The 12,248-nt window shown below is 42.9% G+C and overlaps 1 protein-coding gene across 1 annotated transcript in view; it reads right to left on the reverse strand.

The window, feature by feature from the left end:
* The window catches only part of MAD1L1 (mitotic arrest deficient 1 like 1), a 344,432-nt gene that overhangs the window by 200,188 nt on the left and 131,996 nt on the right, over positions 1-12,248 (reverse strand). The window contains exon 12 of the mRNA XM_027878245.1: positions 3,944-4,084. Coding sequence (XP_027734046.1) covers positions 3,944-4,084 — 141 coding nt within the window. The remainder of the gene's footprint in view (positions 1-3,943; positions 4,085-12,248) is intronic.

Below are 12,248 nucleotides of genomic sequence, written 5' to 3' on the forward strand. Positions count from 1 at the left end.
CACTATTAATGGAGTGATATTTATGATTACTTCTCTTTTGTGCAGCTGGGTTTAACTTTTCAAACACTGAACTCCACAAAGCTTTTTCACAGTAGCTGCTGCATGCATAGAAGCTTCCTGGCTTGTCATATTCACCTTGAAATTAGAAGTAATGAGAGTTAAGGTTGTAAAAATTAACGAAGATTGGCAAGAAAACTGATAATATCACTAGTATCCAGGGGAAAAAAAAAAAAAAGGAAATCAGGTTGCCACAGAAATACAGTTAGAGTATTTAAGTATTTATGACAGGCTGGACAGGGACAAACTCATTCCCTTTCCGGTTCCAAAACACACTTTTTAAAAGATGGTGAGTGACACTTCATTAACCACGTGAAATGGGCTGACACAGCCTGTTTGCTTTTCCAGCCACCGTTTCAGATGCCATTTTTCTTTGCATCTCTCCATGCCTTACATTCAACACTCCATCATAAAGTGCTTCCTTGAAGCTCTCCAGTCACATCGGCCTTGTGGAGCTGTGGGTTGGGCTGGGGGCAGGCAGTAGAAAAACAGATTCGTGTTTGGATGTCCATGCATTAGAGATCCAGCTTTTCTCACTGGTCACCAATTAAAGGGATTTAAAAAGTTCCCCATCAGCCTCTCTCTGCCTTCCAGTCCTCTGCCCCTCAGGCTCTGACAGGACTAGTTCTTCTGCAGCATCACTTCACCTCTCAAGTGATACAGGATCAAAGCATCCTTCTATATCCCAGTTTCTGAAAGGTGCCTGTAATCCAGGTGCTGATTCAGACACAGCAGTGCTCCCACCAGCTAGGCTGGGGCACAGCTCTGTGTGTCTCCTAACTCCATCCTCCCAACAGACATTAACACTCACGCACAGCTCCCTCCAGGGGCTTACACACTCCTCTCTCATTCCCTGTGTTCTTTTAAGCAGCTTCCCACTTCCATTTATACACCCAGCAAAGGACTTAGCAGAGACCTCATCTCCCTAATGAGTTAAAAGCTGTTGCCTCAGCCCAAAATCTTCCCAGTCCCACATGGCTTCGTCCTCTCTCCTACTGTGTTATCTCTATCATTCTGTCTTCAGTGGAGCTTCCAGCCTGCTGCTGCAATGTATGGGAAAATCTCCCTTTTCAGAGCAAGGAAAAATCCCTCTTAAGAACATCCATTTTTCCCCCCTCTATGGTTTGTCAGAGGTGGGCTGCTGGTGACAGATTAGGGCAGCCCGAAGAAACAAGAAAAAAGAAAGTATTAAAGGGCTCTCTTCTAGAGGGCACTGAAAGGGATTTTTGTAAATTAAGTACTCTGTAGCAAAAAAAAAAAAAAAATAAAAGCTGTGAGAAAAGAAATCAGAGAGGCAAGACATGGTTCATGGTGCAAACATTAAGATTTACGAATAAAGCTGAAAGGTGCAAAATGTAACGCAAGAGGATGCATCTGCCTTAACCCTTCCAGGGCTTTTTTAAACTCAAAGAGCTCTTGGATCACAGTGATTTCTGGAGCCTCCCCAGCAGAGGGGCATCGCACAGGGACTGTGCCCCAATGTCCACTGGGGGCAAGACACTCCTCTGGGAGAATAACTCTGGTTCCCCACGGTGGCACATCCCCTGCTAACTGGTGATCTTGATTGTTGTCCACACTTTGGACACCTTAGCCTACCAAAAAGTAACAGTGTCAGACAGGCCTTCTCAGCTCAGATCCATCACTGTCCTTTCTTTGCAGCCACCCCAGACCTCCCCTGGATCCCACTAGAAGAGCTGTGCACGTTCTTGCTTTGCTGCCAGATGATGATGCTCACAGATAAGCTCTTCTCATTCTCCTGTGCTACTCTACAAGCTGACTGTGTGATACCATCCCAATCCCATCCACACCAGTGGCTCCTGGGATGCCCCAACCCTTCTGCCATACTGGCTAAGACATGCTCAAGTTCCCCTTTTTCTTCCCTCCTCACCCTCCAGCAGAGGTTGTTTCTCTCACATCTCAGAAACAACTGAGGCTCCAAGGTGCCTCATTCCAGCAGCCTCCTTTGTTTGTCAGCTGAGTCATTCAGGTGTCAACATTTCTAAGGCTCGTGGGGAGGCTCGGCAGAGCTGGGAGGGTGCAGAGCATTATGTCAGAAGTTATTAATAGCTGCCACCGACCATCTCATCGACTTTGATCTACTGGCAGTTGATTACAGCTGCTGCTCCTGATGATGAGGCACCAGGGGTCCTGCCTGCACCTAATTTCTCCTCCTCAGTTTTCTGATTTTTACTAGAACAAATAATTTTCCCCCAAAATTTCAAAACAGATGGGATTCAGCAGACAACACTGCAGTCAGAAAGGCAAACACAAACAAGTGAAGTGTAAAATTTTACTTTACGAGGAAAATATCAGGTCTTCAAATCCTGCTTCCAGCAAAGTCTTTGAAAGGCTTAAAGGTTGACATCACAAACAACAAACCTCCAGAGAACACAGCTCCTTTCCGAAATTTTCCATGTAGCCCTTAATCCATACCCATGAAAATAAACTTAGAATTTGTTCCCAACAAATAATTAAAAGGGTACAGCAATTGGTTCCCACACTCTTCCACGCTTTCACCTGAAGAAGAAAAGATAATTTGCTGCTGCCTGAAGACAAACACGCACACCCAACATAATCAAAGAAACAACTCAGGAAATCTCCCTGCAACAACCTGGAGCCACTGCTGGGAACAACTAAGGAAGCAGGATAAAATAGCCACCTATTCCTTTATGTCAGCATCACCTAATCCTACTCTCTCTGGTGGGAAGCAATACAGGGATCAAAAGACAACATAGAGCAACTTCTGAGACAGACAAATTCAGGCAAATTTCCATTTTATCTGGTGTTCCGTCTCTATCAGCTCGCCCAAAACTTTGCAGAATTCCTTTTTCTGAGAAAGTGGGACAAAATGAATCTATACCATGATACTGATCTACACCACAGTGCTCTGCTTGCTAAGGATTTAAAGGTCACTGGAGCCAGTACTGCCTGATGTAAGTCCCTATCTCCCAGGACAAGAAAACAGCATTTTTAAAGATGCCAGAAGCAATAGAGAGTTTTGTGCAGAGTGGGACAGTCCATTCTATGACTTGAACATAAACCCAAGGAGCAATTTCTACAAGTTTTACTCCATTTGAATTAGAACATCTAAATCTGCATGATGATGGAACTAGACACGAAGAAAGAAAAGCTTGCATACTTATGACTATTGTAAAGCCTATGTAATAAAACTGCCAAGCCTTAAGATCACAGACATATTCCAAATATTTCAACTCATGACTGTAAAAGCTCAAGCCACTATAACAAAGCACAACAGAGAAGAGAGGAATGACTTGGCCAATGCACGTTAACTTTCATCTCACCAGAGTCACATTTCAGATTACCAATTTCCAAAAAGAGAACTAAAGATAATATAAGCATTCCTTCAAGAAAGAAGTCTGTCTTTGGAAAGAATGTTTTCTTTCTTATAGAAAAACTGGTAAAAAGCATCTAATAGTGACCAGTTTTCTGGGGTTTTCTGGCCCAGTGTCAAGAAGCAAAGAACTTAGAGCGCAGATTTACTTCCTCAACCCTTAACTAAAGCTTTTATAAACACAAGTTGCTCCCACTGTATACAAGAGAGCCTTGACAGACATGTGATGCAGTGAATCACTGGGACTAGAGCACAGAGATGACACCACACTTGTTACTCCTTCACTTCCCCTTAAACACATCCCTTTAGCCCACAGGAACTAGCTGTCACCCCAGCCATGCATGGGTGCATCACACTCAAAGATTATCCTTGGCTTCCTCCAGCACCAGGTGCAATAAGTCACGAGTCTTACTGATCCCAGAATTCTAAAGCCTGAATACCGCAAATCTGGCTTCTGCAAGGGGAGAGCCCATCACAGAACCAGTCCAAACAGAAAGGCCTCAACTCCTTCCCCCCTTGAAGCTCCTTTGTTACCTCCAGCTCGGTGTTGTGAGCGTGCAGTTTCTGCACCATGTCCTCGGCCTCGCGCATGCGCCGGCCCAGCTGGGGCGAGTGCTCCGCGGGGGTCAGCTCGCTGTCGTACGACTCCAGGATCGCCCGCATCCCATCTCGCTCCTGCCAGGAAGAACAGACACCTTTAGAGACACAGCCCCCGACTGTCCACCCCGAGGAGAGGCTTCCCAGAACAACATTCCACGGTTTTGCCCGTTGTTCCCTCACGCAGCAACGAAACGCTGATGGACACCGCGCACTCGTCATCTTCACATCAGCATCGAGCCACAGGTGAGCACACAGCTGTAATAAGATAAATGTTGCTGCTTTGAAAACTGAAAAATTACGCTGCCTTGTGTCTGCAAAACATGCAGATGCTCTAACAAGCAGATGGTGACTGAAAACAGAGCCTGCCTTCTTTTTGGAGACACTGTTCTCACTCAACATGGCTGAATGGGTTTCCTCAGCAAATATTTAGTGTTGTACTTGACATCATTCCTGCCAGAGTTTCAGCAAAGAAAGGACAGAATTGTCACAACAGAAATGAAACAGATTTGACAATGAACAAAGTGGCTGAGAGCAAATATCCTCAAAGTGGTATGTGACTTTATCACTTGTTAAACGCTGCAACATTCCGTGTTTGTAATAAACATTTTTTCAGAGGTTAATATCTGGCAGACAGTGTGTTTGGCTCACTTCACAATCTGCTGGCAATTATAACCAAGCATTTCCAGAAAAAGACAAAAACAAGCATCTCTCTCAGCTCCCTGAGAGCAGTTTACATTCCCAACTATATGGTTTGGGCTCGAAGCTAAAGGTAAAACTTCCTGTAGGGGTTCCTGGTTGAGGTATTTCCTAGTGCACTCCCAACTCCAGACAACACCTAATGCAATCTCCAAGGCACTGATGGAGAAGAATGGGGACAAAAGGCAAATTTCAAGAGGTCAGGTGTGTTTAAGGAGATTACTGGTTCCAGTGCAATTTCCAGTGCAAAACAGGGGGATTAGCCAGCTCATGAAGTGTTTCATCTTTTGACTGCATGGAAGAATCTTGATGCTTGTGAGGCTACAGAACAGGGTCAGGGCAGCTCAGGCCCTTGGCATAAACCCAAGGCAGTGCTGCCTCTCTTTCACTTGGTGACAAACTGCTCAGCTAAGCAAGCCTGGATACAAAGGTTATCTCCTCCTTCCAAACCTAAAGGTCAAAGACTGAACATGGAGAGCAAGACTACGTGTGGGGAAGGGAAGGAACATTCACATTCAAGGTGTGACAAGACCAGGGGCACTGCCAGAGGTATCATGTGTTCAGGACACGTCACAGATTGAAAGGTCAGCCAAGACGGTTGAGTTGGTCAGCAGGTAAAAGGACCCCAAGACCAAAGGACAACCTGAGGCTATGGGAACCAAGTTAATAAAATTACAAAGAAAAACAGGTTTCAACACAAATAGTACTAGCAGCTCTTACTAGCTCCTAACCCAGATCTGACTGAAGAGAATATTTTTCCAAGGAAAGAACAGTTTTGCCATAGTATAGAAAGAATTATTCATCTGACAGATGTGAGAAAGGAAATACTTCCATGTTACTGCAGAAGAAAACCCAAACACAGCCACACCAGCCTGGTAAAGAACTTCTTCAGCAGAAAGGCAGGACAAGATCTCTCTTTCTGCCTCCTCCCCTCTCCAACACACACAGACATCACCCAGTCTGCCTAGTGCACTCTCCATAAGGACAAACTGCTTTTGCTCAGGAGATGCCTTCCATTCCCCATTTATTGCCAAATCATTGTGTAGGGCACAGAAGAGAACATAATGACAGCATTTAGCGAGCGCGTTGGTTTGAGCTTTGCATGTTGTTGCAATTAGATTTGCAATTACAGCATCCTCCCCTCCTTCTCCGCACTGCTCCGCTATCCTAATTTTCTCCTAAGCATCTTTCATCTATGTGATAATTTACCACTGCAGTGTTCTCTCCATTACAGCAGGGCAGGCCCGAAATCCTTAGCGTTTTTTCAAAAGCAAACAGGACCCCTGGCAACTCCCATCACACTTGGTTTCCAATTAACTGCTGAATATTAGGTTGTTTGTGTCATCCCCAGCACGATCTTCGCAGTTCCCCGAGCTCTTCAGCTGCAAGGAGGACAAACTCCTGCTTTCATGTTAGCATGGAAAAACTGCACAGGAGCAGGACACCCCTACGGGCCGTCTCTCCCCAGAAATCAACTACAGCCCTCGCCCTTCAAAGCCTTTCTCTTAAATGAAGAGTAAACCTTTCAAGAAAAAAAATAAACACATATGGTAAACACAGCACAAGCTGTATTGCAAAAAAAGATGCTGAAAAGCTGAACTAGAGGGTGGCACAATTAAACACTTCATCCTGGAGTTCACTTCTCCTCTTCACTTATTTCTAAATATTAATACTAAAATGAAATCAATCCTCAGCTTTCAACAAGTGGCCCCCAGCTCCATTTTTAAAATTTTTCCCCATCAAGAGCACTTAACTGAAAGCTGTTCCCTCCCTCCTGAAGATCTTTGGCAGGAAACAGAAGTTCCTGTTGATAAGTCCTCTGTCTAAGAAGATTCTGTAAAATGTAATCCTAATTTACTAATTGCTGCAATATTTCCTCATTCTACACAACAGGATATTCCCCAAGCCCCATTAAAATCCTCCCCAGGGACTTTCAGATGCCCTTTTTAACCTTATTCCAACACCTCTGCTTTCCTGCTTCCTATCAGGAGAGTATTCACCAGAATTACTGAAAAGCACTTCCTCTGGGAATTCCCAAAATTTAACCAGGATGGGGCACGTATGCTAACTCATCACGGACCTGCACTGGCACAATTCCAGGTGTTTTTTACATTAAGCAGTTTTAAATCAACACCTGAACAGAAATGCAGCTTACTTTAAACATGCCCTAAAAGCAAAATAACAGTTTTGATGTTCATTATAAACCTAGGAAATTAACGCCCTACACAAACTCTGGTGCTGCAGCTTGCAGCTGTGTTTGAGGAGATGTAAGTTTGAAAAAGAGGAAGGATACTGATTTTTTTCAAAGGTTGAACAGTTTCCCTTCCTTCTGCCAGCACCAGCCCATTCACCAAACAAATATGCCTCCTACTACCACACAAGTAACTAAAAAGAAAACAAATTTTATAATTTTAACCAGAAACTAGAGCTAATCCCATGAAAAAAAGAGAACAGGAAAATGCCTCTGCAAAATGACACCCCTAAGATGAAGCTTCTGCCCAGTCCTCCCACCAGCTCCTCTACTCCCTCTATGGAAAGCCAAAGTTCCACCTGACTGGCAGGTAGGTTGAAACTCATAAAGACCCTTTCCACAGCATTCACACATCAGAGTGGTTTAGAAACAGCAGGAATACAAGTGAGCTTCTCCAGGACTTTGGGGTTAATTTTAGGGAAGGACCTGAGAATGGTTCTTATAAGCATCATCCCCACGTCACTGCAGCACTGCACATCTCCAAGGGCAGCCCACAGCTCCAGATAAAGTCACACTGAAGAGCAGGAGAGCCACTCCCAGCTGGGTACTGGAAGCAACTCAAGAGTAAAACACAGCCAAAAAAAATTTTCAAAAAGTCTCTGACCTTACAAACAACCACGTAGGTTCAGGCCTTGCTCCTGCTGCTGCTCGTTAGCCCCTCTTCAAACACACACACACTCCATTCACCACAGACTTTCTAATTAGTTGAAGAAAAGAAAAATCAATAAGAAAGAAATTAAAGTTACAAATCTAACTGAAGTCAGTCACACGCCCAGGGAAAATTTGTTCCTGGGGTAAAGTTTATCTGGTGTCATAATTTTATTGAAATCCTATATCTTCCTATTGACTTTTATCATTTCAAGCTGGATGCCAGAGTTATCATTATTAGAGTCTCAGTGTTGCTCGCAGGCCTGAGGTTTGAGGTGGCTTTTTTTTTCCCCCCTCATATAAACAAGCTGTAATTGTCTGGTTTATTGATCAATAAATCTTTCAACTGCTTCTCTTCACCCGGCTTCTGTTCTGGTAACACTCCTGCACCGTTCTCTGCAAGAAAATACAGGGTTGTTGTTTTTTAAAGAACAGATTGTTTTGTCATTAGCAATGAAAAAGCAGGAATTGTGCCGGTCGGTTCCAATAATGGCTTTTTAATGACAGATTCTAGTCACAGTAAAATCTGCTTTATTTCCACATGAGTGAACTTCAACTATTAATCCACAGCCCAAGCGCACAGCTCGCTTGCTCTCTCGCTTCTGCATGGGTTAGAGCCTGGCAGAGGAGACAGTCTCTGTAAAGTGGAATCATAATGATATTTCCCACTCAGTGCCTTTTTATTTTTTTTTATAGTACAGAAATATTCCTGTTCCAAGCGTTACATCAGTTTTTTGTTTAATTAATGATAATTTTTGGAGAATGTTAATAGACTGCTTCATTATCGGAAATCAGCAGCAAGATCTCCTCCTCCTCCTCTTCCTCTCCAGACTCCTAAATCCAAATTAGTTGTAATAAGGGAAGATTTCAAGACTGAAGAAAGATATGGGGCTTTGACATCAAACGGGTGCTATTTGCAATCAGGTATAATTCAGGTAACTATTTCTCATAAAAACACAAATAAAAAAGAGAGATGACTGTGTGACAGAGGTCTGTACTTCCTTGCTTTGAGGTACACAAACACACATACAGAAGAAGGGAGATGGTATGTGGGGCTTGACCAGATGTTTAACATTAGTAAAATTAGCAGTCTGAGGTGTAGGAACATAAGCCAAAATATAATTAGAAATAACTGAAGAACATTTAAATGCATTACACCGTGTCAGGACCTATTGAGAAAAAGTATTCTTACGTTACTTGAAAAAGATTAATCACAGTAATCTCTGGTCCATGAGCAACTGTTTTTGAAGAACTCACAAAAGGCAGGACAGGACCTGAAAACAGGACAGTGGAACAGACCCAACCTTTTAAAAGAAGGATAGATGAGAAGATATAGACTCTGGCAATTATAAATCACTTCAATATTTTGGTATCTCATAAAATACTTGAAGAAAACATTAACAATCAAATTGCAAGCAGCTAGACAAGAATTAGGGACAAAAAACAATCAACTGAGCCTTAATATGAATAATATCAAACCAGTCTAATTTCCTTCTTTGACAGGTAAATTGTCTACAAAATAAAGGCAAATAATAAATGTGATAAATCTTAACTTCAGTGATGTGTTTCTCAAAGAGGAGAATTACAATTCAACAACAACTCTGTAATTTAGAGAAACGAATTTGCATCAGGCTGATGAAACTCATGGAAACAAAAGCACAGAGCGTTGTGTGGAAGAAGAGACACCAGGTACCATTAACAGGCTGCAGCATCAGGGGGCATCTGCCCCTTCTCAGAGCTGCCAGTCTGCACCTTTTTTATGGGCAACAAGTGCATCCCTCTTTCAGTTCACCATGACAAGGCAGATGCCCTGCACACCACAGAAAAGCATTAGCCAGGGAATGTCAACAGGGCTACTGACAATTGAAAGGTTCTTCTCCAAATTGATGGTTGGAGGAATTGATAAGGAATTGATATGCTGTTAAGTCTTACTTTGTAAGATGTTCATATCCCGTTGCCTTATGGAAAAAGGAGGGGGAAAAGTGACAGCAAGATGCAGGAAACAGGGGCCTGAAGGCAGAGCTGTGGCCAAAGGCATGTTCAGTCAGACTTTGGTTCTCACAGGAACACGTGTAAGGGAGCCACATCGCCTCAACTCCCTCCTGGAGCACTAATTAACACAGGAGCTAATCGACTCTTCCAGAACAGACAAAAACCCCAAGAGATCTAGGCCAAGCAAAACCAGCAAAAAGTTAAATTACCAGAAACTTCCCAAACCCTCCTTCCCTACAGCAGCATCTAGTACCACCAGAAGGCAAATTGCTCGCCTTCTTCCTACCACCCTTGTCTTCTGTACAAATCATCTGCAACCCAAAATTTTCTATTCCCAAACCTCCAAATAACTTACTTCTCAGCTACAGCCATTCCCCAGCGTTTCTCTCTGTGGCTGACCTATTTTCACATTACTTTGCAAATCAGAACTGACTGCAGACACATATGTATATACACACCATTGACTTTTTACTCAGGACCTCAATTAAAACACCATTTACAAAAAAAAGCCCATTAACTCCATAAAAATAAAAACATCCAGCAGATTAAAACATCCACAATTCTCAAATGTGACTGCCTATATATCAACCCTTATTTTTGCCCCTCAAGCGAATACAAAGCTACTGCAGGAATTTAAAGACGGATTTAACCTATAAAGAAGCCCTTCAGATGTGTTGTTTCCTACAACCAAGGCTTGTCCAACAAAAATAAAATATTTTGGGTATTGGTTCTTGGACTTCTGTGTAAGTCCAAGAACCTTCATCCATGCCTGACCTGAGAAGGCACACTGCAAATTAGGAATTAAGTATCCCTGTCTGTCCCAGCATCTCTCTACAAGGGATGGTTTTCATCAGGTTTCTAAGACCCTCTTAACAGAGCCATTTTCTTGCTAGGAAAGGCAGTGTATCATCCAGATTGAACTCCCTCTTTCCTCCCAAGGTTGGAAGTCCAGAGAATGCAGCCACCCAGGGAAACTGTGGTGGGAAGAGGGCACAGCCAGGCAGAGAGTGTGAGAAAATCAATCAAAGACTGATGTTAGGTGCCAGGATGAGGCATTCAGAGATACTCTTAGCTTCCCAACCATCCATTCTTAAATTTTGGAGAAACTGTGCAAGCTGACTGCTCTTCTGGCAAACACTCAGCTGGCAGCTTTAAATGTACTCCCACAAATACCTGTGTATCTTACACGCTCTTGTATTCCATAAGTTCTTCTGCAGATTTATAGTTCTTCCTTTCTAGCTCTTGGTCCCTCTCCTCCAACGCTTCTCTGTAGAGAGCTCAGCTTGCCTTATATCCTGGCAGTGGACCAGAGCAAATAAATCCACTGTAACCCTTTTAATCTGTCTCTGATAAATCCCCTGCTTACTATCTCCTGGAAAATTGTGCATGGTCTCTGAAAGCCTCATTTTGCTTATAGCACATACATATGCCAGCTGACAAGCAATCATACAACTGACACTGCAACAAATTAAATATTATCTGACTAAAATACCCCTGGGGTCCTCTTGCTTCACAGTGAGTTTAACATGTTTAGTTATGTTTCTTAACCTCCTGCTGCTGTGAAATAATTTTATGTTTTTTCCTTCATTTAACTCCCTTCTACCGGAACACTCACCGCTGCCAGCGTGAGCCTGCTTTTCTGTCTCCGTGTATTTCTCATCTCTTCACTCCAAAAAACCCTCTCTTCTTCCTACCATCTCTCTGAGTCCCACTGCTCAGGCAGTGGCAAACGTGTAATGTGAAGCTGCCTTATTTACCTGCCTCAGCCCAGGGTCACTCACCCTCCGGCTCCGGTAGCTGACACCATGTGCACAGTTCAAGCACGAAGAGCAGTAATTTCTTTAAAAAAAATAAAAACAAGCAAATCTCCAAACAAAAACAACTCCCTCCAAAACCAACCAACCAAACAAAACAAACAAACAAAAAAACTCCAATACTTTCTTCAACTCAGCCACTGGATTACCATCACTGCCAGAGAGAAGGCTGACAAGGGAATGTACTCATTTTTACCTACTGGTAGTACAAAACCAACACTTTATTCACCTATTAAAAACAAACAAACAAAAAAAAAACCAAACAACAAAAAAACCCCTTATTCAACCTCAAAAAGAAAGTTTTTGAAAAGGTATATCAGATTCTTCTATTCTGCCAGTGTCTACAGCACATAAAAATTCACCCCTGCACTCATTCTTACCCTCAGATTTCTTTTCTTTCAGCCTACTAAGTAACCCAGATATTGGCCTCTAAAGCTCTTAACAACCAGTTTCCTGCAGTTTTAACCACTTAAATATCATTAACTCGGGAGAAAAGTAAACTGAACTGTGCTCTAAGCCTGTGCAATTATCTCTGCAAGAATAAAGGAGGAGGAATGGCCCCACTGCCTGGGCTCCATTGCTGGGATATTTAGGCTCAGACAGAACTGAAGCAGGAGGGCAAATCTCTCACATCAGAAATCGAGAGGACAAAAAAAATCAGAGACCTGAGTTCATCTAATCAGCTCCAACACAGCACATTCCATGGAACTCAGAAGTAATTCCTTTGTCCCCTCAAGATATGTCAACAGCTCCAGAAAAATGGCAGCAATGGTTTTTCCAAGAAGTCAAAGAAAAAGGGATTTTAGATGATGTTTCAGAATATATATCACCTCACTGT

This window comes from Empidonax traillii, unplaced genomic scaffold (assembly GCF_003031625.1).
Source record: "Empidonax traillii isolate 1590-97213 ecotype Southwest subspecies unplaced genomic scaffold, ASM303162v1 scaffold39:size2480183, whole genome shotgun sequence".
Classification (NCBI taxonomy): Eukaryota; Metazoa; Chordata; class Aves; order Passeriformes; family Tyrannidae; genus Empidonax; species Empidonax traillii.